Raw genomic sequence first — 25,037 nt, 5'->3', positions numbered from 1 at the left:
GGGCAGTCGCTGTAACAGTGACCTTGGGGAGGGAGAAGGCAGCCGCTGCCTTCCAGCCACCCTGGCCCCCAGCCTGCCCGCACTCAGACCACGCTTGCGCGAGCGCAGCTCCCCCGGGGCCCTGCAGACAAGCTCCCTTTCTCCGGCCCGACCGTGGCACCTGCGTGACTGGAAGGCAAAAGAGGCAGCAGGGCTCTCCGGCAGCGCCTGGAGATCCGGCAAGGAGCCCCCGTCTCTCTCTCCGGGCGCTTCCGAAGGGGGACAGCCCGGATAAAGCGAGGGTCAAGCTGGAGGACACCATCAGCCCCTGCATAGAAACTTCCCGACTCCATATGCATCCATCCATGCGACGTTTGGATGAGATTAAAATCCTCCTGGATGGAGAGGCCGTGGGTACAGCAGCCTGGGGAGATCCAGCTCCCCAGGGGGGTCCAGGCCACCCCGTCACCTCTCAGCCTTTTTGCTAGCTGGAAGAAAACAGACAAAAAAAATTGGAGAGGGGGATAGAAACACCAGGCAGACCTCTCCCAGGGCTCTCCTGCTTGCTTTGGGTTCAAAAATGTGCATTTATCACTCCTTGGCTGCGCTTATCCAGCCTTGGATTAACCCTTCCGTAGGGGGATGAGCTGGGAGCAGCATGTGGGCACGGGAGCAGAAGGTGGAGCACAGGGCTCCAGCTCCTCGCCGTAGGAGGATGCTCCAGGAGCCCCTTTTGGGCCCTGTTAAACCTGCTTCAATGTAAAGCAGCCTGCAAAATTTCAAGAGCAAATTTCCCCAAATTCCAAGCTAGGAACAAGCACCCCAGCATTGAGGGCGTTATAAAACAGAGGGTCCAACGCAGCACAGGTTAACAGCCAGAGCGCCGCGGTTTATTACTTTCAGATGTTTCTGTGCACGTGGGAGCCATGGGTCACAGAGAGGAGGGAAAAAAAAAAGCAAAAGCTGTGGCTAAAGCATCCCCCTCCCCCCCCCTCCTTCCCACACTGGAGCGCGGAGAAGGGATGGGGGAATATTTTGGATGATGAGAGGTTTCCGTGAGTCACCGGAAGAACCCAAGGCTTGGGTTTGGCCCTGGGGATGTCCCAGGAAGAGCCGGAGCGCCAGCCTTCCTCCCCAGGCTGCTCCGAGGAGCCCGAGTACCGCAGCTGAAGGGAAAGGAGGAGTTCCTACTCCAGGCTTTTCACAAATGCTTTATTTGTAGGTGAGAGAAAACGGACACCGAAACAAGACATGAACAGGGTGAGGCTGACACGGGACACAGAGCACAGTCTCCGGAGAACTGACACACACACACACACACACACATATTTTCCTTTTGGAAACAGCAGCGCGTGGTAAGAGGTCACCCCGCCAGACTGGTAAAGCTTGGCCTAAACCGGCCAAGTATTCAACAGCAAAGGTCGGAGTAAACGCCCAAGCACTACCCCGCAGGTTTCGGATGCTTTACAGACAAAGTGCCGAGGGTGCAGCGTTACCGGACGGATCGCAGACGATACAGCCAAGGGAGGCAAGGTTTGGGCAACACAAACAGCGGTTTCAGGTTGTGAGCAGAGCGCCAGGCTCAGCGACCGGTGTTGTAACGCAGCAGGGCCGAGTATTTTTGGGAACGGCAACCCATGAACTATTTTTTTTTGACCTTACCTGAAGATCTGTCTAGATTTTCAGGAGGGTTGAGCCCCACTTCAAACCAGTGAACGGCTGATTGCCAGACACCTCCGAGGATCTCTCCTCCCAGACCCTTCCACGCCCAAGATAAAAGGCAAGAGCGGAGGGGAGGAGAAACGTCGGTGCTGAAGTCGAGGAGGTGGAGAACATCAGTGCAAAGCTGTTTGCTCTCTCTCCCGCTCCAGTACCTGCCGGTGCTTCCCCGTTCACTGAAGACCCTGTTCAGCGTGGCAGCACGTTGATAAAGTTTTCGGAGTCCTGGGATGGTCTCGCTGAACGAGAAGCCAGCAAGCGGCTTTGCCCTATTGCAATCGCTCAGCCCTGCCGACAGAGGAAAAGCAAGGAAAAGCGAGGAGGTTCATTCCAAACTGCCCCAGGGCGGTATTTACTGGGCTACTGATGTTAGCACTGGGATCTCTCACCACAACACCACCTCTGAGAGCTCCCCGACCACGAGCTCAGTTTAGAAGTTGCTCCGTGCTTTACTGTAGCGCTTATTTTTTTTCCAGAGGGTGTCTTGGTTGCACAGAAAGTGGCCTCCTATCGCAATAAGCATTGGTATTTTTAATTGACTTTGGTATCACCTCCCACTCACTTCACATCTGGACCAGGGCAGGCTGAAGACAAAAAAGACAAGCCTCAAAAAAAAAAAAACCAAAAAACCAAGCTCTGTACAGCAACATGGTTCTGCAACCATTTCAACGCTAAGTGTCTGCGTCTGTATGTATCGATTGCTCCGGTCACGGACAGCGATTTCAAAACACCAGCACGGAGGAACTGTGCTGGTTTAAGCACGTGCAAAAACACACAGGCCAGCTCTGCGTTCGCAGGATCTGCATTCAAAGCAAAACTATACGCTTCAGCAATACAGGAAATCTCTTTTTCCAACAATCTCAATGCTCCTGGAATCTACAAATCACTGAGAGTTTTGTCTGGTGTATATAATCCGGGAGGTGGCAAAACCCGTCCTGGGTCTGGTTTGAAAAATTTAAGAAGTGAATCCTGCAACAAACCGGCTTCCCAAACTGCATCTTCCGCTCCTGCCAAGCCTTGGGATTTTCCATTGTGAAAGTTTCCACCGATCCTCAATCCAACAAATGGAACAAAAAGCGAGAGATTTCTAAATAATCAAAAGCGCCAGCGTAAACCCAGCATCCTTTCAGACAGCCTCCTCCTGTTTATCTGCTTTTACACAGAGACAGTACAATGCTGCAGGTTGCGGAAAAATGCAGTGAAAAGCTGGGAGTTCCGGGGGGATTTTCTAGATCTCCCCATTTTTCATGAGTCAAAGAGAACATTTCTTCTCCCTGCAGCTACTTTTACCACGGTCCATGCTATCCTTCACCTAAATACCATTTATCTCTGCCTGTAGCTCCCTGAAAAGGGAGAAGCAGCTGCAACAGGAGCAGTAATATTTTTCTGACAAAAGTACCGTCTCAAAAACGTACGTGGCTCAACACAGCCGAAAGGAATTCCCCCTCCACCCACCCGCTATTGCTGCTGTCCCCGTAGTCACCTTTTTTTGAAGCCAGCACTACACGAGTCCCTGAATGGCTGCCTAATCTGTGCAAGTCAGGACTGAGAGCTTGGCACGGAGCAACGCCACATGAAATAGGCTGTTGAAATATTTATTGGTTTTTTTCTTTTTTTTCCTTTTCCACTCACTTCTCAAATGTTAACAACAAAATATAATTCTGGGGAGCCCACAGGATTCAGAAACAGTCATTCATTTTCCAACGGTGCTTCTACAGAATACAAAACCGATTTTCTCTTGCTTTCCATGGAGGCTTTTTTTTTTTTTTTTAAAATATCTCGCAAACTGTAAAAGCAAATGAAAGGGATAACAGGAGAGGCAAATGCAAGGAGTTACCGCGACGAATCACTCAAAGCCAGATCCTCCAAGTTACTTCAGCACAGAGGAATGTGACTTTACCAAGATCATTCATGAGTATGACAACAGGCACGTGCTTAACCATCCTGTGAAGTGAGACTCTGGACACACGCTATTATTTTAGTCTCTAATAATTTGAACACAGGAATCATCTGGAAAGGACCGAGAATTTTGCCAATCTTCAGGATACAGCTGGGGAAAGCAGTATTTTGCGTCTCAACTACTGAAGATCCATTTAATCCATCAGGAATTAAACCAGGGGCGGACGTTACATCAGGGTCACAGTAAACGAATGCAATAATTATCACGGTGACTTACGGAGGGAAGTGCCAGGAGCCAGCAATTGCTCTTGTAACACCTGAGTGCCGATGGCCAAAGCGCCGGGAGAGAGGAGAGCTCTCTGGGATGAGGCTTTCTTGTCTCGAATTCAGGCATTTCCCACTCTGATGCGTCAGGGAAGGGACACAGAGCAAGGCCACGACTGCCACGTCCAGGGCTCACATGGCTCACATCCATCAGGGTGAACGCCAAAGTTCACCCAGGCTTTGCCAGCTCTTCACGCCGTCTCCCTTTGCCCCACCTGCACCTCAAGTGCCAAGAATTCACGACGGCTCTTGTCACAGGGTGGACGCACAGACGCGCATCGCAGCTCCCAAATCAGGCCGACAACAGAACTCTGCCTCAGCAAAACAGCGTTAAAATACTGCTTTCGTCATAGAGCATCAGGGGGTTATGGACGCAAGGCAAAAAAAAAAAAAAAAAAAATTTCAGACATCCACCAGCAAAATATTGGGGAAAACTGCTCCAAAACGTGTCTGCTCTTATGCTCAAGAGTGATTCTTAGGTGAAAGCAATCTGATGAACCGTCTGTGGATAATTTAACCCTGAAGAAAAGCTCTCCATGTGACTACTGCATTTACATGGAAATATGGAAGGCAGGCAGCAAAACGATTTAGGAAGTGACAGTGAAAACAAGGTCCTTCCTCCAATACGGGGGGGAGCGTAATGCAGCAGCAGCTGCCTACACCTCTGCATCAACATCCAGGACTGACTCCAAGCTCTTCAAGCGTTTTATCTACCGTGCTTTTTGCATTTTTTCATCCAAAAGGTGCTGATCTCTGCTCAGTTGTGTGTAGCAGCTACAAGAAGGGAAGCATAGACACATTCCAGGCACACAGAACGGCCAAACAGGCAAACTGCCTGCAGACCATGTTGTTACTGCTGCTCTTGGGTCTTCCCCACAAACGCAGGCACAGAGTCCCCTGCCTGTTAATGTGTCTGCAGTAGACGGAGTTATCCAGGCTATTTTTCTCAGTGAGAACTTGAAACGAAGTATTAAGAAAGCTGCAAGACTCTGAAATTGAGCTCACGGTCTCTCCTCGCCTTTTTGTTTTACAGTTCTGTCCAACTTTGCACAGGAAAGTAGCATCTAGGACGTTCCTGCAGCTTAACTTGTAAGGCTGGCATTGGCGAGACGAAACCTGAGCTCCCAATGAAGCCGATTCCTCGTCTGCTTTTAGGGGGAAAGAAACGTGTATATAAAAAACAAACCTAGGGGGCACTTCAAAGACGATTAGATGATTCCATGGAGAAATCCTGAAGCCTTTGGCTGTGCTGCAATGCCCTCGGTGGATCTGGACTGCCAACGGCCCCTTTGCAGTTGGGTCCAAGAAAGCCTGAGAGTTGATGGAGATTGGTATGATCGACTACTTGGGATTTCAGGAGGTCTTTCCTTGTGGCAGCAGAGAGGAGCCCACTTCCAAGGGCCTGAAGAGCTTTTTGTGGTCTTCAGTACAAGCTGCTTCCCAGCAAGGAAGTCCCTAAGCATTTACACATTCTGGAGAACTAGTTCTAGGGGATGAATCTCACACCAACTTCTCACTGCTGCTGAACTGGAGAGATGAAAGGATATGGATACATCACAGTGGCCTCTGGTGCAGTTTATTTACAACAGGACTCAGTGCTGGAGAACACCAGGGTATTAACAAGCAGGAAACACACTAGGAGGGAAAAAGGAGAGTGGAAGAAAGGTCACACGTTAAAAATCAAGGTATTCTCTGCAGCTATTTGACTCTGTGACACTCTAAATTTAGTTGCACCCTAAATTTAGCTGATTATCCAAGATCAAACAAGGCCAAAAGAAGTCTGTCATGCAGGTTAAAGATCAGCATCAATGCATTCGACAGTAACTTGTAAGCTATGTAGTAGTGAGAAGCACAAAAGCTTAATCTGTTGCTGTCTATGGCTTAAGGACACAATAAAGCCAGCAAGCCACCTCACTTTCTCCAAGCCTCTTGTTTTAAAGCTGCTTTTGTTACAACCACAATAGCAGGAGCAACAGGCTAGCCCCTTCAAGACTCACAGAGATAGCCCAGGTTGCCAAATACCTGCTGGAGATTCAACATTACAGTGCAGTACAGGCCTTTGGTCTTCTCCCTCTCTCACCACTTACACATCAGCGTACACTATATCCTCTCATTGGATTTAAAATCTGCAGTCCACAGTCCTGCACTTCTACTGTTTCACCCCCAAAAGCACAGGATAAAGGGGAAAAAAAAAGAAAGAGATCACCTAGCAATACCTCTTCGGCATTGCCAGTCATACAGCATCACATTTTGGGGCTTCTACCTTTTGTTGAAGAATTCTTCACTAAAAGCAGGAAGACTTTTCAGGACTGCTTAAGATTTTAGGATCATCTTTCAGGTGAATGGTAAAACAGATTAGCACCTTCTATGAGGTCAGAGCATTAGTTTAGTTATTAGTTTTATGGTACTGCAACTAAGACTTTGGGAGTTTTTCTGATCAACCTTATCGGTCACAACCTACTCTCATTGCTGTGTGGCTGATCGCAGAGGCCTGGCTTCTACAGTTCATTACGGTAAGAAAACACATGAGATAAGCATGGAGAGTTGACAAAGCAAAGCACACAGCTTTACCTGTCTAATCTCACCAGTATTTCTTGGCCAAAGAAGCGTGGTGCAAGTTGTTTCTGAAGCACAGGGCCTTAATTACTTAAATAAAATGCTATTTAAACTAAATAGTATAGAACTTGTCATTCTGCCTTCTGGCAGGCTATAAAGAAAGGAATCAGCTAGGGAGGATCTGCTTTGCTCCTCCCCTCCAAGGAAGGAGGTTTTGTTAACACAAGTTAATACGGGAGAAATTTAGAGAGAACATATAAACGTCAAACACGTTACTGGCCGTGATTCAAAGCTGTTTGTTTACATGTGGTTCTTAGCATTATGCTAAAACTCCAACCTCCCACATCAAGAGCTAAACAGGCAGGCAGTAAGAGCAAGAGCTCTGCTCGAGGACTGCACAGCTCTAGCACCTGCAGAGCCTTACCACTGGAAGCCACCGATGGGCTCTGTAAACCTGTGACGGATCAGGAACGTCGCGACAGCTTCAGCAACCTGCGGGAAGGGGTGAGGGGGAAAAAAAAAACGTTCAGAATTTAAAGGGACACGAAGAGAACAAGAAATCCAGTAGTTTTCAAAGCCTGCAGGATTTCCAACAATAATTTGCATCCTCAGGATCCTCTTGCTGAATCAGATTTGCTCCTTTAAAACTAATAGCTCTGTATAATAGGCTTTTACAGGGAAAAAAAAGGAACTACATGTTTCCACCTTTACTCTGACATTGATCTCGCAATCAAGAACCGACCAAACTTTTTCTCCACCTCTTTCAGTAATTCTTAAAACACTGCCTAAGTTTAGCAGGTAAAAAAGGTCTGACAAAAATCCCTACTTCAGATTGGTAAAGTGAAGCATGGAAAGGCTGAGTTTTACACTCACAGCGGTCAGCATAGAACAAACTTTAAAACCAGATGTGTTTCCAACCACAGGCTCCATTGGCTGCACCACATTCCTGCTTCTATCCAGACACTAACTTCGGCAGTACCCAGAAGCAGCACTGCTCTGTCAGTCTGTAAGCTGTTTCAGTAAGGTTTGTTTTCTGTTTGGAAAATGTGAGCCACCCAAGTCGGCAAAATCCAGACCAACCCCAAAAGCTGCAGCTTAGTACAAGGGAAGAGTGGAGAACTTCATGAGGAAAGGCAGGGAGGATAAATCCACACGCCACATGGTAAGAGTTAGTTGTACCACCACCAGCCTGAGAGTTAAATCTGTAACCTAGCCAAGCCCTGTGTCATGTAATATCTTAGCCCAGGCTTTCCAGACAGCTTAAAAATCCAAGCTGTTTTGCGAATAGCCAGTTAAGATGTCGTGCCAAAAACTGCCCCTGAAGTATAATCTCTGCTTCATAGAAAGCAACGGACCCCTTTTGCATTTAAGCTGTGAAGACCATGACTTACAGTCACGCATTGGTCACGCATTGGACCAGGCTGCCCAGAGAGGTAGTGGAGTCCCCATCCCTGGAGGTGTTCAAAAAACGGGCAGACGTGGCACTTTGGGACATGGTTTAGTGGGCATGGTGGTGTTGGGTTGATGGTTGGACCGATGGTCTTAGAGATCCTTTCCAACCTTAGTGATTCCTACTTTTACTTTCATTCAAAAAGAATCCAGCCACCAAGCCAGGAAACATGAAATTGCTACTCTCCCCTGAACTGGTTTAGTGGTGGCCTTGGCAGTGTTAGGTTACTGGTTGGACTGGATGATCTTAAAGGTCTTTTCCAACCTAAATGATTCGATGATTCTATTATTGAGCTTCAATCCCACAGTGGGGCTCACCTTGTCTGGAGCATCTTCATGGACTGCATGGCCACACTGTGGGAGGACCTGCATCTGAAACTTCCCTGTGGATCAAGAAAGTCGTCACTGGAGCTGCTTTTTAAGTGGTCTTGATTTCTAACAGCAACAGTTTATGCAAGCAGTTCTTGTGTACACAGGAAACATCAGACACTACACCCTTAAAAGCACCATGAATTTATGAACTCTTCTAAAAAGGATCTCACATTCTTTACGAACGAACCTCACTAAACCTCACTATATGCATCGGGCAAAGATGGACCAGGGAAGACAGAAGAGTCTAAAGCAAACTGTACAATACACAGAGCAGACAGTTTTAACAGAAAGCAAGAACTGGCTGCTTAATCCAACTTCCCCAGGTCTAACTAGAAGGGGTTTCCAGGAGTTAAAACAAAGCTAAACTTTTTAGAGCTTCTCGACACAGGTGCCACTACCTTTCAGAGCTGAAACTGTAATCAGATCTACCTTAATATAATGTTTAACCTCCTGCCCAATACTACTTTCCAGTACTGGTTGCTCTGGAAATCAATGAAGCTGGGAAGGGGCTGGGGGGAACCCAAACCAAAACATTAAGGCATATGCTGAATCTTGGTCTGATGTCTGCCAAAAACACCGGGAGATCAGACAGTTTTGGATGGTCCCAAGCGTTCTAGCTCGGAACATCAGGAATGTAGTTAGAAAGGGAAAAAACAGATTAGAAAGAAACCCTCGCAATCATTCTGATCCAAGAGAAGTGTAGCAGCCCCATTGCTGGAAACATTGGACTCCAGACTGAACAAAAACCATGGCAACAGCCCTTCACAACTTCTAATTGAACCTTTCCCTTCTCAACTTCTCCAGCTTTCCTACAATCACAGACAGTTAGAGAACACTTTGGGATGGACTCATTCATTAATGCCCATTTGTTTCGATACAGACTGCACCTGGTAAGAGGCCATTCCAACTATCTCTTGTGTGTGTACCCATAGCAACAAGCTATCATCCAAAAAGAGCATTACAGTAAGGACAGAGTAACAATATTAAATATTTACCTTGCATCTGCCCAATTGTTAGATCTTTATCCAGCCTGTCAACACCTACAATCAAACAAACAGATGTATTGGAGAAAAGCCAGAGGGGGTATGACTGTCTAAGTAGGGTTTTACTTGACATTTTGAAAGAGACATTTGGCGTGAAAAACAACAAAGAAACATCTCTGACACCCACCATGAGGACATTTCATTGCTGCGTCTCAAAAGAGTAAAGTCATAGGAAAGAATCCCAGCCAAAATTGCAAGAACGCATCCTTCCCTACAACTTAAAATGGTATTTTATCTTGTTTATCTTGGTTACACACTTAATTTCCCATCAGGGCACAAAAAGGGCCTATAGCTGGCTCTTGAACATTGATAATTTGACTTTCAGTTGAAAAGTTCAAATCATGCCTGTATCCATAGTAAAATATCATCGTAGTGAAGGCTGAAGGGCAGCTTGAATCCGTGCTGTTTGCTCTTCTTCCACGTCATACAACAAAAACACCCATCCGACAGCAGCAATACATGTGCTATTTTGCTATGAGAGACTCTGAACTAATTCCAGATCTGCATGGATCACATAGTCTGCTTTATGATATTTCAAGATACATAAAAAAAGTCAAGGTGGAAGAGACAGATCTGCTAGTCTCAGAGAAGGACATTAGCCAAACGCTGACCCTATTCTCTAACATACAAGCGGGACATCACCAAAGTGAACAGCCACTGAACCTAAACAGGACTGGAAGAGACACGTACCAGCTAAAAGCAAAAGCTTTGGTGTTGGACAGCTTAGGAAGAGGTTAGATAAACCCCTGAACCAGCCATCCCAGTACTTTTCTGTTTTCGCCAGTTCAATTCGCCACGTGTATAAGTGCTCCTTCTTTGTCTGCAGGGAGGAGAGAGAGTTCTGCATTAGTGATCGGTAAAACAGCTGAAATAAAATGAACTCAGAGCGCCATTTGGAAGTATGTATAAAAAATACTGGCTCCCTCTGGTGGATTACAGACTTCCAGGGGATGACCCTCCTTGCTCCTAAATTTCTCTCCAAATCACAGTCAAAGTACATGAGTAGGGAACAAGAAAGTCAGAAGGAGCTACACCTACAGATCAAGAGAAGGCTGCAGTATTCAGGACACTCAATTTGCTATTTTTTACTGGCACAGATAGCTCACAAATCGTCTGAACGTCCAGACTTGGCTCTCACTTAGGTGACACAAAAATAAAAGGGGCTAAGCTGGCTACAATGATTTTCCTCGAGGAATTTACATTCCTAGGTTGCAATTGCCTGTACGACCCTCCTGAATGCTACCGTGCCACGGAAATGAATGGAAATACTGCAAAGACTCAGAAAAGAGCATTCCTCATTCACGCCAGAAGTCCCATTTCAGGCCATATGCACTAAATCTGTGAGCATCTGAGGAAAGAAAATGTGTGCTTTCAGGTGACAATCCAAGATAGAATCAGTGACACGAGACAAAGAAGAAAAACAACAGTCACAATACAAAGTTTTTGGTCCCTGGAGTTCCTCCCTTTTATATGAGAATGATTTGGATAACTACTGGCCACTTCTCTTGCAGGGGAGCATTATGCAAATAACAAGCTGAAAACACACCAAGAAACTCCCTACCTCTGTGTCATCTTCTTTCTTCCTTTTGTTGACAGAGCCTCCCCCTTCCTCATCCTCTTCCTCCTCCTCCTCTTCTTCAATAATACCCTCTACTATGGCTTTAGGACATTCAGGACTGGCAGCCCCTTCACACCTGTGAAAATAAAACCAGAAACTGACTCCCTGCCAAAACAAAACAAAACAAAAAAACCAAACTGTTTTTAACCTAAAGTAGTCAGCAATTTTTCAAATATTGGCTAAGAACCACTCCCCCCCGCAAGTTTAAAAGTAGCTGTGGATGAAAAATAGCATCATGACTAGGCACGGGACCGAGTGCCTGTGCAGCACATGCATCTCAGTGCAAATATAAATTCAAACAGCTACTTAAAGGAGGCAAAAGTGGTCAAACAATCAACAATAGTTTTTTTTAACAGAGTATGAGAAATTTGTGAAGCTCCAGGTACGGTAAGGATTAGAGTGGCGCAGGCAGGTCACTGCAATCCCCCCAAACCCACCTCAGATCACTCCCGAAATGCAACAGATAATTAAACAATTTCTAAAAGGAAGTGAAAGATACCATATCCAGAAGGCCAACCTGATTTAGGGCAAAATTTCTGAAGAGGCATCAGCCTAACATTTATTTCTTAATGTGCGCGGAAAGGCGGACAAACCAAGGAATACACAACCACCAGTAGTTAACTTTTAAAAACACAGCTCTTGGCGGATTTTGCCCCAGGGAAATTTTGACCAAGTTTTCTCCAAGTGCCGTGATTATGATTCAGTGCTGCTGCCGGTATCAACTGTGATGAAGTGGTAAGAAATTTGTATTTTCTAGGAGAAATTTTCACTTCCAAGTGTATTTATGCTCTGTAGTAATGGTATTGTAAAACAGACAAGATGATTTTAAGAGCTTTGGGGAAAAAAAACCAAACCCAAAAAGCACCTACTGTTTGACTTGACCGACCATAGAAACTCTGGCAGATTCAAGATTTCTTATTTGTCCACTTTTTACACTAGGGGAAAAAAAAAAAAAAATCAGAAGAAGGGCAGAAATATTTACTAAACAGATTCAGGACCTAGCAGGAGCAAAACCCCTTTACAGCCGACGATTACCCCAAACCATTCCCAAACCTCCTGTTCTCAGGAGGCGTTCAGAGTGGCTCACACTACACACCGACTTATTTGAACCCCCCGTTATCACTGTAACTGTGAATTTAAAAGACACGTGGGAGAAATGCTGGCAGGGAAACAGTGAAATAGGGTTATACGCATTTCATTGCGGGGACAGGTCAGAAACTACATGGGTATTTGGCATCAGAACTGGGCTTTCTGTAGTCCAATCTACAAATTTAACCACAAGACCTCTCCCTTTCAAACTCAGCTGCCAAATGTCTAAGCAATTCTTGCTGAATGGGAAATAAGTCCCGTTTCTTACACATGGGATGGATGTCTCAAGCTGCTTCTGTAATAGTTGGGACACTTGCAAGGAAGCTGCAATTCATACCATGAAGCTTTCCATTAGGTGAAGCTCTTAGAGGATTCTTCTCCAGTGCCTAGCCAGCTCCCCCAGGAAATTAGTTATCTTTGAGACCTCTCTCTCCCTGTCAAATCAGCCAAGGAATTGGCTGGGGAAGCGAGCGCAAAAGGAGAAAACAGCCAAATTATATAAACTTTGTTTCCTTCGGGAGTCAAGCTACAAAGACAAGTGATTTCAGAGACTACATAAGCCCGTGCATTACCTCCACTCAATGGCGTTCTCAAGTGACTTGAATGTTTTGGGACGACTCCTTAAGAAGTTCTGCATGCTGTTCAACGCATCCATGGCTGTACCTAAAAACAAGTATTTTAACTTTATGGCATCTGATGAAATAATTGCCACGTCCCTCTGTACAGAAGTGACTACTGGGGAACACCCTCAGAGAGAGCTGGAGCTCACTGGGGATTTAATGTTTTAAGGAAAGTACAGCTTAGTACTCCTAAGCCTACTGTCATACCTGCTCCCACATTAGAGAATTACTATTTCAACAGGTAGGACGTTCAGATAGTAAGAGAAGGCAGTAACAGCTCATCAGCACCACACGTTATACAAAAAGCCCCCCTTCTCCCCACTAACAAGTATTGCAAAGAAATTATCAGGAAAACAGCAAACAGAGAGCCCATCTGGGAAAAGCAAAAGGAGGGGTGATACTAGAAAGACTTCTGCGTAGGTAGCATCTGTTAGGAGGATGGAATTGACCTTGGTTTAAAAACCGGGCAGAACTTTCTTTTATCCCCAAATCCCTGAATACAGAAAGATCAACGTGGAAGACAGAACCCCACCCAAGGGGACAGAAGCCTCTCCAAGGGTACACACACTCACCTTCCACAACATCGATCATGCACAGACCCAGTAAACTCGGCACCAAATTTGCGACCGCCGTGTGCACTGCAATGGCTCCCCCCATGCTGTGCCCAATCAGCATGATAGGCGGAGGAAGGTCCCCGTACAGAGCTTCGACCACGTTTCCAACGTCTCTGCCAAATTGAGATAAAAGCATGGTTGGCATCTCTACCTTGATACATTTCTGAAGCAGATTTGTACAACGGGAGGAGAAAGTACAGATCCAAGATAGATGTCTGACTCCAAGTCCTCTCTGTATACTCATTTAACCCACAGGTAATTGTGACAAGTTTATTCTCTTATCACTGTTTCATCTAGGTACCAATACAGGAAATGATTTAAGCCAACACTTTCCTGAACAAGCATGTAATTTCCCTTTTTATTAACAGAAAGCACTCATTTAGAAGAAATCCCTGAAGAGAACATCTTACATTGATATTAGCTGGTAGGAATTTTAAATAAAAGGTGAGAAAGCTGTCAAATCCTCTTGCATGGAAGCGTAGCCTAAGCGTTTCACCGTTCTGAAAGGAGAAACCTTTTGCAATTAAAGGGAGAAAATAACTGAGCTCTACTGACCAAGGCAAAAATAAACAACACTGAGCACAAGCAAAAAGCTTCAGACTCTCTATGAGCACAGATACTACAAAGCAAGGGGCAATTTCCCTGTCCTTTCCGTAAGGCACCTACTTTAAACTGAAGCTGTCATTGCAGGACGTGAAAGCTGGCTGGTGTGACTCACAAAACCCAAAACAACAGCAGAGATAATGACTGAAATCTACTGAACACCACTGTAGTTTAAAGACACCCGAATTGGCTTTCCTGACTAAAACCATTCAGAGGAACCAGAGACCTGAGCAGTATTGCAACTAGAACATGGAAAACAACTTAAAAAAAAAAAAAAAAAGGTTGACCAGCTTGTCTGCTCTGTCAGAGAAAATTGCTTGAGGATTTGATTAAAAAAAAAGAAAATCAGCTATAATTTAAGGCTCCCATTTAAAGGCTATTCAGGAACAGCTTTCAAGCTCATTGCTAAGAGGAGAGAAAGGTTTAAAAACAAAAGGCAACTTGTTTTCCCCCCACGGTAGTGCTGCTCCAGATCTAAAAAATCCTAATCATTTCATACAGCATCTCCTCAGGACAATAACGCATCAGGATCTGACAAGCCATAAGCAGTAGCAATAAGTATACAATGGAAGTCAGAATACATTTCACACATGGCCTCCCCACAACAAACCAAGTGGATTTGTTCGTATGAAGGTTACGAAATCCTTTGTGATTTAATTGTAGTCATAGCAAAGAGTCTTTGTACTAAATGTGGACATAACGTAATGTGCTTAGCAGTAGGTATTTGCTTTTCTTACAGCTTTGTCAAGAGGGGGATTTGCATTCCAAAGCAGGTTGTCATAATTTGAAAAAGCAACTCCCTCCACGCTTGGAAGTCTCGGTCTGTGACCCACACTTTGGGGATGCTGCCAGTCCAAAGCGGGCACGATCTCAACGCTTGCTTGAGGAGCGGAGGAAGAACCAAACTGGTGATTTCAAGCTAAAATGTCGGTTATGTCCGAGGAAAGCATTCCCCTTCTCTTGGGAAATCTCTAGCAAGTGTTATAGCGTGTTGCGGGTTTAAAGTGTTCACTGCAATGAAGCCACTGATCTTTAAACCGAGTTTAAAAACTGAAGGTATCTAGAGAACAACTCCAGTATGGAATCTGACTCAGCTGGAAGAGGTATAATTTCAAATAAACTTCAAACTGTCCCAAAATGGAAGGAAAAGAAGGGGTAACTACCAGAATCCTGTGAAATGAAACTATCTTCCAGCTCCCTTGAATGAAAGTTGTGTGTCCTCATGTAGTTGTTCCATCAAGGAAAGAAAATAAAGGTTTGTGAAAAGAGAAATACTGAAGGGAGAGCGTAAACTTCCTTACTTTGACATAGTCTCTGCAGACAGATCTTCAGGATTCCTAACTTTTGTTTCTCCTGAAAGAACAAAAAAAGTTAAGTTCACATAAGCTGGAAACCTTCGGTCCCCTCAGGACTTGAAGCAGCAACTGTCCTAAGCATTTTGGCACAGTTATTAAGAGCAAGCCTACTGCAGTTAACATGAATAATTAAGAAACCTGGAATTAATAGGAATGGTTGGTACTTTATCACATTATAGCTTATGGGCAGGAAACGCTCCCTCTAACTGTTCCATATTTGCAGTGTGATCTTAAAACTAAAGAACAGACCTTATTTCCTACAGTAAAGACCACTTATAGGTTATGAAAATATGGAGGGGGTTGGTGCCAGTACGTAGGAAGGAACACGTCCACCACCACCTCGCACAAAGGTGCGGGGAGTCTCGGCTTCTGGCACGTGAGGACCGGTGGCTGCGGAGCTCTAGAAGCCCCTTTTCCATCCCTGCTTTTGAATAAAAAGTAGGATGCCTAAAGGATGCTTTCTTAGTCATCTTGGGAGGGACTCACTACATCTTCTGTAAAAAAATGAGAGCGTGTAACATGCTTATGTGATTTTAAATTTATTTTACTTACCATGGCCTCGGAGATCTAAAGCCACAATCCTACACTGAATCCTGTTAATGATTGCAGACTGCAAGAAGGGACAAACATAATATAATTTGCAAAGTGCCACAAAAAGATTAGGAACAATAAGCACTCCCTGAAACAACAGCAAAGGATCGGATGGTGCGACAAAAACCCTCTGCTGTCAACAAAGTGGCTGAACCTGGATTGCACGAGGTGTCACAGAAAGCAAGCGAGAATACTCCGCATAAACTACCCTTAATTAACCAAAGCTCCGTCCTTTCTACCACCATGAATGCCATCTCCAAGGTCATTTTTTTTTCACTGTGCATAAGACATGAGGTGTGTTTCCTAGGATAACGAATTCAAGCTCTGTAGCACCTCTGAAAATTGAAATGCAGCAGTGGGGTTACAGACACCAAAGTAATGCCCCTCTTCCCCAAGCCCCACAGGTTACAAAATTAGTCTTGGCTATACAGCAGACATGAAGGTGAAGCAGCTGCTTTGCAGCATGCATTCAATTTGCTCTGTAAGAACAGAATTTTACAGTAATGCTGAAATGTCCAAAAATTCATTAGTCTGAAGGGATCGGGGGGAACAAGTGAGGAATCTTTTTGAAGTAAGGTAGGGCTGCAATACGATTAAGTCTCAATTTGTCCCTGACAGCCCAATTTACGTAAGTTATTTCAGGTATCACAGTGATTAAATGGCATTCTTTGTTGAAAGGAAGACTTCTGTGCTAAGGAACCATTGATTATTTAAATAACAGCCCTGCAGGAGTGGGGGAATTTGTTGAGGGATTCTTAATGGAACCACCTACACAATGGGCAGAGATCTGAAAGCTACCCAGTCCTCATATTTTGGTTGTTCAGCTATCCAACTCCTAAATGACTGTAGCAGTTGCTCTCCCCAAAACCACTGAATCCACAAGTTAATATTTTAGAGCCCCTAAAGACATCCTGAAACCTCAATCTGCAAGGTGCTTATGCACCTAAGCAATAATTTAACTAGTCAGATGAGCAGTCTGCCGCTAAAAATCCAACTATTGTCAGTAGGGAGTAAGGAAAGAGGATCATCAACATGATGTGAGAGAATGGGAAGCTTTCCAGTGCGCTGAGTTTTATCCAAATAGGAGTACTTTGGCCAAGAGAAGTACAAATACATCATCCAGGAAGTTAGCAGGCCAATAAGCAAAAGAATAAAAGGAGCACGCCACTCCTGCAGGCTGTTATTTTATTTATAGATGGTTACTCTCAGTGCTGCCCAATTTGGGTTTCTTCTCGGTTTTTGCGGGGAGAGGTTGTTTGGTTTTTTTGTTTTGTTTTTTTTTTTAAGTTCTGGTTTATCCCAAACATTTAACACTTGATTGCTTGGGACAAACTTTCATTTCAAAACGCACAAAGGAAATACTTCTATAGCAGCCACACAAAGGCATAAGCTAACTGCTGTGGCAGTTTCTTTCTCCAGATGCAGTCTCAAGTGCAAGGTGTAAATCTACATGAACCTTGCATACGATCTAACTTCGTTAATGGCTAACGGTAATGTAAAAAGCTAGTAACTGTAAGGTACAGTGTTGTAACTGCAATCACTCCACTAAATTCAACTCTGGGGATTTTGAAAAGACGGTATCGGTGTTGCTATTGGAAATAAAGAACTCTAGAGAGGGTGGAAGTGTCTTGTAAGAAGCCCTTTGTTTAACTCTGAAGAATGTGACTTCATACCTCTGCCTCCAATTAAAAGCAGTGACCTTCACTACATCTCCTACATTTGGGACATGGTTTAGTGGGCATGGGGGTGTTGTGTTGATGGTTGGACTGATGATCTTAGAGATCCTTTCCAGCCTTAATGATTCCTAGTTTTTATTTTCATTAAAAAATAATCCAGCCACCAAGCCAGGAAACATTCCTACCCTACCCTTAATTGATTTAGTGGTGGACTTGGTAGCGTTAGGTTAACGGTTGGACTGCATGATCTTAAAGGTCTTTTCCAACCTAAATGATTTGATGATTCTATGATCTCTTTAAGGCACTTGTATACCATAACAAAACCACTAAACTAGCAGAGGAAGAGACATCCGCTCATCTTGGCAACTAATGAGCTACAAGCAAGTAACTACAGCATTTAGTAAGACAGAGATTTAAGACTTAAAGTTCAACAGTTTCGGAAGACCCATATCTACACCAGTCTCTGGGTCAGCTCAAGTTACAAATGAACCGTTAGGTGTAAAACTACTATTCAACACCAAAATTACAGCCCAATTAGCCAAGTATTTTTCTAATTTGTTCCATCATTAGTAGGCATGGTGGTGTTGGGTTGATGGTTGGACTGATGATCTTAGAGGTCTCTTCCAACCTTAATGATTCTACTTGAGTTTTACTTTCATTAAAAAAAGAATCGAGCCACCAAGGCAGGAAACATGAAATTAATTATTACTCTCCCCTTAACTGGTTTAGTGGTGGACTTGGTAGTGTTAGGTTAATGGTTGGACTGGATGATCTTCAAGGTCTTTTCCAACCTAAACAATTTGATGATTTTATGACCATAATATAAGACGGTTTATGATTACACCATCAGGATTACTCAACAGTAGTCATGTTGGGAATTCAAGAGCAGTTGGTAGTGAGTCTTGTAAAATTCATTCTTGTTAAGTCATTTGAATCTCTGCGTAAAGGCTAAGTGATCTACAGCCCACCAAACTGCTAAAAGGTAACAAATATGACACAGCCAGAGGCACAGGGGAGACGCAGAGACTTCATCTGTCCAGTCGCAGTTCCATGAAAGTCATCCTACGGCATCCTTCTGTTAAGGGCACTAGACAGCTCGAAGAGTTCCTGGATTAAAGAGGCCCCAAATAAAAATCACAGATTGCAAGTGATTTTACTTCACTTGAAATCCTTCAAAAAAGTTTTCTTCCTTAACTCCCTTCATTTTTTAAAGGGAATGGGCAGGGGAGGAATTTTGGTTTGGTCAGTCCCCATGCTCACTTCTATTGACACCACCTCAGTTTATGTTTTAGAGGGTTGCTTGAGCAGCGAATGAGATTTCTCGACAACGACCTCAACCATACAAAGATAATGTTGTTATGATGAGATAAAGCTGTTGAACTTTCACTGGTAGTCATGGAAAAGCAGCCTTCCGGAAAAAAAATTGATATGCTATGCTGAGAAATGTCTTGGCACTTCATTAAAACATGCGAGCTATTTGGCAGATGTAGTTTTGGTTACTGCTGATAATTAAAACCTAGATGATAAACCTTTGCATGTGCTTTGCCTATTCAATAAATACACTGACAGTGAAATATTTAGAAGACTTGATTCAGGTGCGCACCAGGAGATTATAAGACAGTTTTCGGAATTGATTTTCCTGTGCTTAACATAGCTGAATGGTTAGTTGCCTTCCACACCCAGACGACTATATTTGCATATATATGTGTCTACTTCTCTAAAGCAGCAGCTTACTTACAGTAAATACAGCCCAGGAAAGAGCAGAATGGCCTCCACCGTGTAACAGCAGTAAGACAGGCCCCTCCAATCCGCTTTTGTAAATTCGAAAAGTGTATGAACAGTTAAGGACATTTCATAGAGTTACTTGAAATAAGTTACTTAGCTGAATGTATTCTGGAGTCTGCAATACTCAACAGTGTTTCATTTCGACCCTTGCGTATGTACCCAAGGCCTCATTTCTGCCTCTGATCGATGGGCACGTGTAAGCATAACCTGGACAAAACTTAACCTGCTTTAGTTAAGTTTCAAGAGTTATCTTCCTGCTGCCCAGGTGTCCTGCTCCCTGTAATCCACACATCTCCTGCCCGCACCCTTTTCCTCCTGTGCACAACAGTGAATTGAACAACTAAGAAAAACCAAGCCAGGATCAGCATGCACTTTGGCACATTTACTTTTGGAGTATTTTCCTATTATTTCCAAGGACAAATGTCAGATAAGTCAGTCAACAAGATTTTTAGGGCAATATAATTACTCTCTGGAACATACACAGCAAAGACATTTCATTATGGTAGCTAAAGTCCCCTTGCAGTATATACGTAGACACTGAAAAAATCACTTTAACTATCACTAAAACCAATGTCACTTAGGGAAAGGCACTGAACCGGGAGTTGTGAGATCTGTGTTCAGTGCCCAAAACTGTGACCAACAGATCGGACAAATCACTTCACCCCCTTCCACTGTTCCCCCTCTGTTCTTGAGGTGGACAAAAGCGTTCTTCTGAATCTAACCAAGCTAGCTGCAGTTACAGACCAAGCTGTTCATTGTTTTTCTGCTGAATACCGCAGCGCCCTTCAGATCTGCTGGTTGCACATGGTTCACGCAGGTGCTCCCTTCACCATCTCAGTTACAGCGAGCTGTGTCAGCTTAAATTGTTTCATCAGCTGGGGTTTGTTCACACAAGGAGATCTGATGGAGCAGTCAGGTAGCTAGGGCAGAACAGTGGGCACCAACGCCACTCGTTAATTCAGCTGCTTCCACAGTACGCAACTGTCCACAACCTTTCATATGGGAGCTCAAGCTTCTGTTAAAGGTCATAGGTAACACAATAAATCCCAAACAACTCAGATTTGCTTAAATTTGCGATGCTTATGTACACCACCTATCCAAATAGGTCCATTATCCTTTTTATTTTGTTCTTTATGAAGCCTCAGGGGTGTGCACAGCCCTCATATCAAAGCCAGACAAGGTGCACATCATGAAGAATTCACAGGTTGAATTGGGCAAATGCAGTTAATAAACACAGAAAGCTGAGCAAAACAACAAGGAGAGAGAATTTTCTCATTTCAGTATGCTACTAGCATTAGAGAAGTAATTACTAAATTGGTATTTAGAGAGAAATAGCTTGAAAGTTTGGTTTTCCTAATGGCCAAGCTACAATACGCACACTTAAACACCACACAACTATTTCAACTACAAGGTTGTGTTATTTAAACACAGATTAAAAGGTTTTCATTTTGTAATTAGGTCAAAAGACCTGGAAGTACCTCTCAAACCTGCTTTTGCCAGAGCTGTAGGCAGAGGTAGGACTGATGGGAAGCCTTGTCCCAGTACCTTCACAGACTGTACTTGTTGGGGCGCTCCCCGTTAACAAATGGCCTGGATACAACCGCGGTTTGAGCACGTCAAAGAGGATGACTGCCATCAGCTGGATTAAACAGTAACTAGAAGCCTGGCAAAGCGGAGTCAGCTTGAAAAGAAGTATAAACCAAACGTGAACATTTGCAAAGGGGGGCAGAGATCTTGGAGAGGAAACGGCTGCAGTCAAAACCTGGTTTGACACTGCCAGAAGACTCTCGGATGGCATCACCGCCTCCGCCTTGGCCAGAGTGAGCAGCTTTCCTGCCTGCACACCAGCTAGTGGACTGACAATTTAGGGTGCAACAAGTAGGGACCCACACCTCAGGTGTATACACACGACCTCATGTGGTGTTTTCTCGGCATCATTTGCATTCGTGGAAGCGGCGCGAGTAGCATCCACGTCTCCCACAGGAGACGTGCACAAGTAGGAGATCCTGCAGTCCCAGAAGAAACTGTGTGCACTTGTCACCCACACTTCTTGGGGGTGTGCCCTGGTTTCGGCTGGGATAGAGTTAGTTTTCTTCCTAGTAGCTGGCATAGTGCTGTGTTTTGGATTTAGGATGAGAATAATGTTGATAACCACGGCTGCGTGGTGCTTAGCTGCTGGCTGGGGCTAAACCACGACAGGGTGCACGACTGTGCACATGTTTGTGTATGTACAGGAACAGAACTTCCTGGGATTAGTTGCAGAAAGGCGTTTAGAAATTTGCAGGTATTTATTAACATTTAAGTGTTTAGTGTTGAGGTTTACCCATTGCACTGCTCACACCAATTCTGAACATCCAGTTCACTGCTTGCGAGTTAACTACCTGTTGTTAATAAAAATCAATAAACAGCCTTGATCCTGATATGGTTTAAACTGTGGGAACTGATGAGTATTTCCCTGCACAATATGTTACTGAATGACTGGAAACACTTTTTAAAATTAATGATTACTAAAGAAGCAATGCCAGGAACTGACCTTGCTAGTACATCTTGTCCGTCACCTTAGAAGGGATAGCTCTAGTTACTGATACTAATCCCAACAAAAAAAAAATGGAAGATGAGAAGAAATACATGAAAAAGATGAAGAGAACCCAAATAAACTCGATGATAAATGTGATAATGCCCCTGGTCACTGAGAATGAGGAAAGTTCAAACTAGAAAAAAGGATATATCCTTGCCAGTTTCATTTTCTACCACAACATCCTCCATAGATTCAAAGTACTGGCTCCAAAGCACTGGTGAAAAATCACGCTTTCTTCCAGGGCTGCAAGAGAAAAAAAAAAAGAAAAAAAATCAGTAAGAGCTCTTTTTAAAATCTTTCCTTGCAATTGGCATACAGGCATCGCTATGTACATTGAAGAGAATACACTGGTGTTACACAACAGTTTAGGACTGGAAGCAAACGACGCATCAGTGAAATTCCCACACAACTACAATATTAGCAATGTTATGGTCAGTAAAGAAATCCTCCTTTTTTTCCCCCCCTAATTGCTGCTCCTATTGAGGAGATCAAAGATGCACAGGAAAACCAGGGGAGGCACAAAGAGAAGAATATTTTCCTTGTAAAGCAATACCAAGGAAGACTGAACAATGGCAGTTTAGACTACACAGATCTAAGCCAAGGGAAAAGGAAAAGAACAGGGCACACAGCGATACTGTCCCGGTACGATCTCCCAATTCGCAATGACCCCCAGATCAGGCACTTCAAAAGGCAGAGTCAAAAGTCATTAAATACCTTTGTATTTAATGGTCTTGCTCTAGCCTTAAAGCAAGCCTGATGCTGACGTGACTGGGAGCACTCCAGCGCCTGGAACACAGGAAGCCATCCTAAATTTATGACTCAGCCCATGAATCATAATTAAAAAAAGAATATGTCCTTCTCAGAAGTCACCTTGATACCGCAGTATTGAAAAGCGGAGCGTCAGCTATTTCCTGAAGGTTACTACTAATTTACCGTGTACTACCTGTCATGAGATTACAACTTTCCTAGAAATCTCCACTAGTTTTTGGAAGAAATATCATTCAAACAGAAAGTCAACCTGTCCCGATGGCTGAGTGGCTGGTAGAAAAACCACAGAGAATTGAACAGTGTGGTATATAGAAGAAACTTAGAAACACTGTTAGGAACAGAATAAATAAAATCCACCAGGTTTAAGTTAACAGCAGCACGTTTTAATTACGCCTCAAGTTTCCCAGAATTTGTTGCAACAGTTAAAACTTTAACATATTTGTATTTAACTACTGTGTGTAGGACACCACCAGGACCGTGAAGGAAAAGAACAAAACCAAATTAATTCAGTATATGCTTCCACATCTATCCTGCCGTAGTTAAGTATAAGGACCATGAGAACAGCATCCCAATAAAGACCAATAAAGACTCCACAAGTTGCCTTCATGTTCTTTGAGCTACACAGGCAACTGTCTGTGATTCTGAAAACATCCTGTAACAAAAACATTTTGTTAGGAAGGATACTACCAAGCCCAGCAATGCAAGTGAAAGGTAGTGAGTCCAAAAGGCTAAAGTTATAAAAAAAACAAAACAAAACAACAACAACAACAAAAAAAACCCAAACACGGGGAGGGGGGGGGGTAGGATCTTTAAAAGCCATATTTTAAATTAAGGATCATAACAACAAGACTGCGTAACACAGATCCCACATGAGAATGGGCTTTCAGGCTCCAGTTTGCTCCAGGCTTTGCACTTATTCCCAGGTTGCTGTAATTCCTTTAGAAGCCATAATCTACCCATACAGAAACACTGCTTTACTGTCATCGAAAAAAAAAAAAAATACCCCAGGAAGGTAAAATCTGGCCAAATGCTTTCCAATCACTGGAGACATCTGGATGCTCAATTCTATCCAGCACAAACTAGGGAGCTAGTGCCCAGAAGGAAGATGTCTTTTTCTGTCACATCGTTTGCCAAATACTGATGAACGAGCACTGCGCAGGCAAGAACATCATAACGGTGGACACCGGGGGGAAGAGAAGGTGCTTTGGACATGGACCAAAACCACTGTGTTAAAAGAGGACTCGGTGCGATGAAAAATTTGGACATCAGTGCTAGCTGTGGACCGCTTCGTGTCTAGGAACTACTTCTACCTGGAGAGGTTTCTTCCTTTTGTATAAGCTGGCATCTTCCCACCCGTGCTCCACGTGCCCAGGGAATAATACTTGAACAGAGGCAGGAAAGCAAAGCCTGGTTTTCCCTGTAATACATTTCCAAAAGGTGAATCACGGTCGTTACTCCCCATAAGCAGCGAGACTCATCTCCTCTTTATAATAAGGCTAATTTCTGCCCCAGTTTGTTGACAGGTACATCACAAAGCACTGCAACAAATTACACCTTAAATTAGCTGCTCCTGTACTACTAATGTCAGGTCATATCCAGCACCTCAGGGAAAGCAATTCCCCTAAATTATTGGGTGAACGCAGAAGACGTGTTCTGCGGACATCGTATAAACCAGGCCTCTCAAAGGTGCCCAGTTGACAAACCAATTTATTTTTTGCTTCCATCAAAAGGTGCAGCTGTGCCCTCTCCTTGTATCCCCATTACTAACAAAAGGCTCCGCAATCAGAATTTTCCTGATGACTCAGTTGATGTGAAATCTGTTTCTCAGGCTGATATTCACTCAGTAAGGCTAAAAGAGTAGTGCTTAATTTTGGCAGTGACATAATTAGGCTAGATTCGAGCCCAGTATACAGGATGAGTAACAGTGCACCATTTTAACAGGCTTTTTGCACTTCAACTCTTCTCAGGGAGGCAATCAGCACAGAATATTAAAATCAAGCATGGGCGTGGGGGGTGAAAGACCTTCACAGAAGAAAAACCTCCTCTGTTGAAGGAAGTTTCTCCTGAATTCTTGGCTTCCTAAAGAACCAGAAAAGAACAGACAAAGCAGCTTTTCAGTTTTGTAGAAACAAAACTCCTATTTCCCCTGATATTTCTAGAATATGAAACATAAAACAACCACCCCCTGAAGGGTCCAAATTCACTTCTGTGGGTTTCCAGACTTCAGTATTGCTCTTGTCAAATTTCAATTAAATAAAATGAGATGTCACACACCTACGTAAATCCAGAAAATATGAATCTCTTACTGCCTCAGCTTAATCTCATTCTCTGATGAAAGAAAAAAATATCACATTCAAACCTTTGCCTTTCAAAGAATGCCACAAAGCAGGAAGATCAGA

The 25,037-nt window shown here is 43.9% G+C and overlaps 1 protein-coding gene and 1 long non-coding RNA gene across 2 annotated transcripts in view; both read right to left on the bottom strand.

Moving 5' to 3' along the window:
* Positions 1-237: 237 nt before the first annotated feature.
* On the bottom strand, positions 238-2,291 carry LOC142597137 (uncharacterized). Its single transcript, XR_012831976.1, has 3 exons — positions 1,854-2,291; positions 1,642-1,738; positions 238-467 (listed from the first exon to the last, which is right to left on the bottom strand). It is a non-coding gene; the product is annotated as an uncharacterized LOC142597137 (long non-coding RNA).
* Positions 2,292-4,059: 1,768 nt separating this feature from the next.
* The window catches only part of PPME1 (protein phosphatase methylesterase 1), a 31,866-nt gene continuing 10,888 nt past the window's right edge, over positions 4,060-25,037 (bottom strand). Inside the window, exons 2-14 of the mRNA XM_075723124.1 lie at positions 22,020-22,113; positions 19,246-19,338; positions 15,793-15,850; positions 15,187-15,238; positions 13,241-13,395; positions 12,621-12,711; positions 11,829-11,894; positions 10,903-11,035; positions 10,032-10,161; positions 9,294-9,338; positions 8,245-8,309; positions 6,902-6,969; positions 4,060-5,556 (exon numbers count right to left, since the gene is read on the bottom strand). Coding sequence (XP_075579239.1) covers positions 5,538-5,556; positions 6,902-6,969; positions 8,245-8,309; positions 9,294-9,338; positions 10,032-10,161; positions 10,903-11,035; positions 11,829-11,894; positions 12,621-12,711; positions 13,241-13,395; positions 15,187-15,238; positions 15,793-15,850; positions 19,246-19,338; positions 22,020-22,113 — 1,069 coding nt within the window. The 3' untranslated portion in view covers positions 4,060-5,537. The remainder of the gene's footprint in view (positions 5,557-6,901; positions 6,970-8,244; positions 8,310-9,293; positions 9,339-10,031; positions 10,162-10,902; positions 11,036-11,828; positions 11,895-12,620; positions 12,712-13,240; positions 13,396-15,186; positions 15,239-15,792; positions 15,851-19,245; positions 19,339-22,019; positions 22,114-25,037) is intronic.

Source organism: Pelecanus crispus, chromosome 1 (genome assembly GCF_030463565.1).
Source record: "Pelecanus crispus isolate bPelCri1 chromosome 1, bPelCri1.pri, whole genome shotgun sequence".
NCBI lineage: Eukaryota > Metazoa > Chordata > Aves > Pelecaniformes > Pelecanidae > Pelecanus > Pelecanus crispus.
Note: the sequence above shows the minus strand (reverse complement) of the source record. Positions and strands in the feature narration are given on the sequence as shown.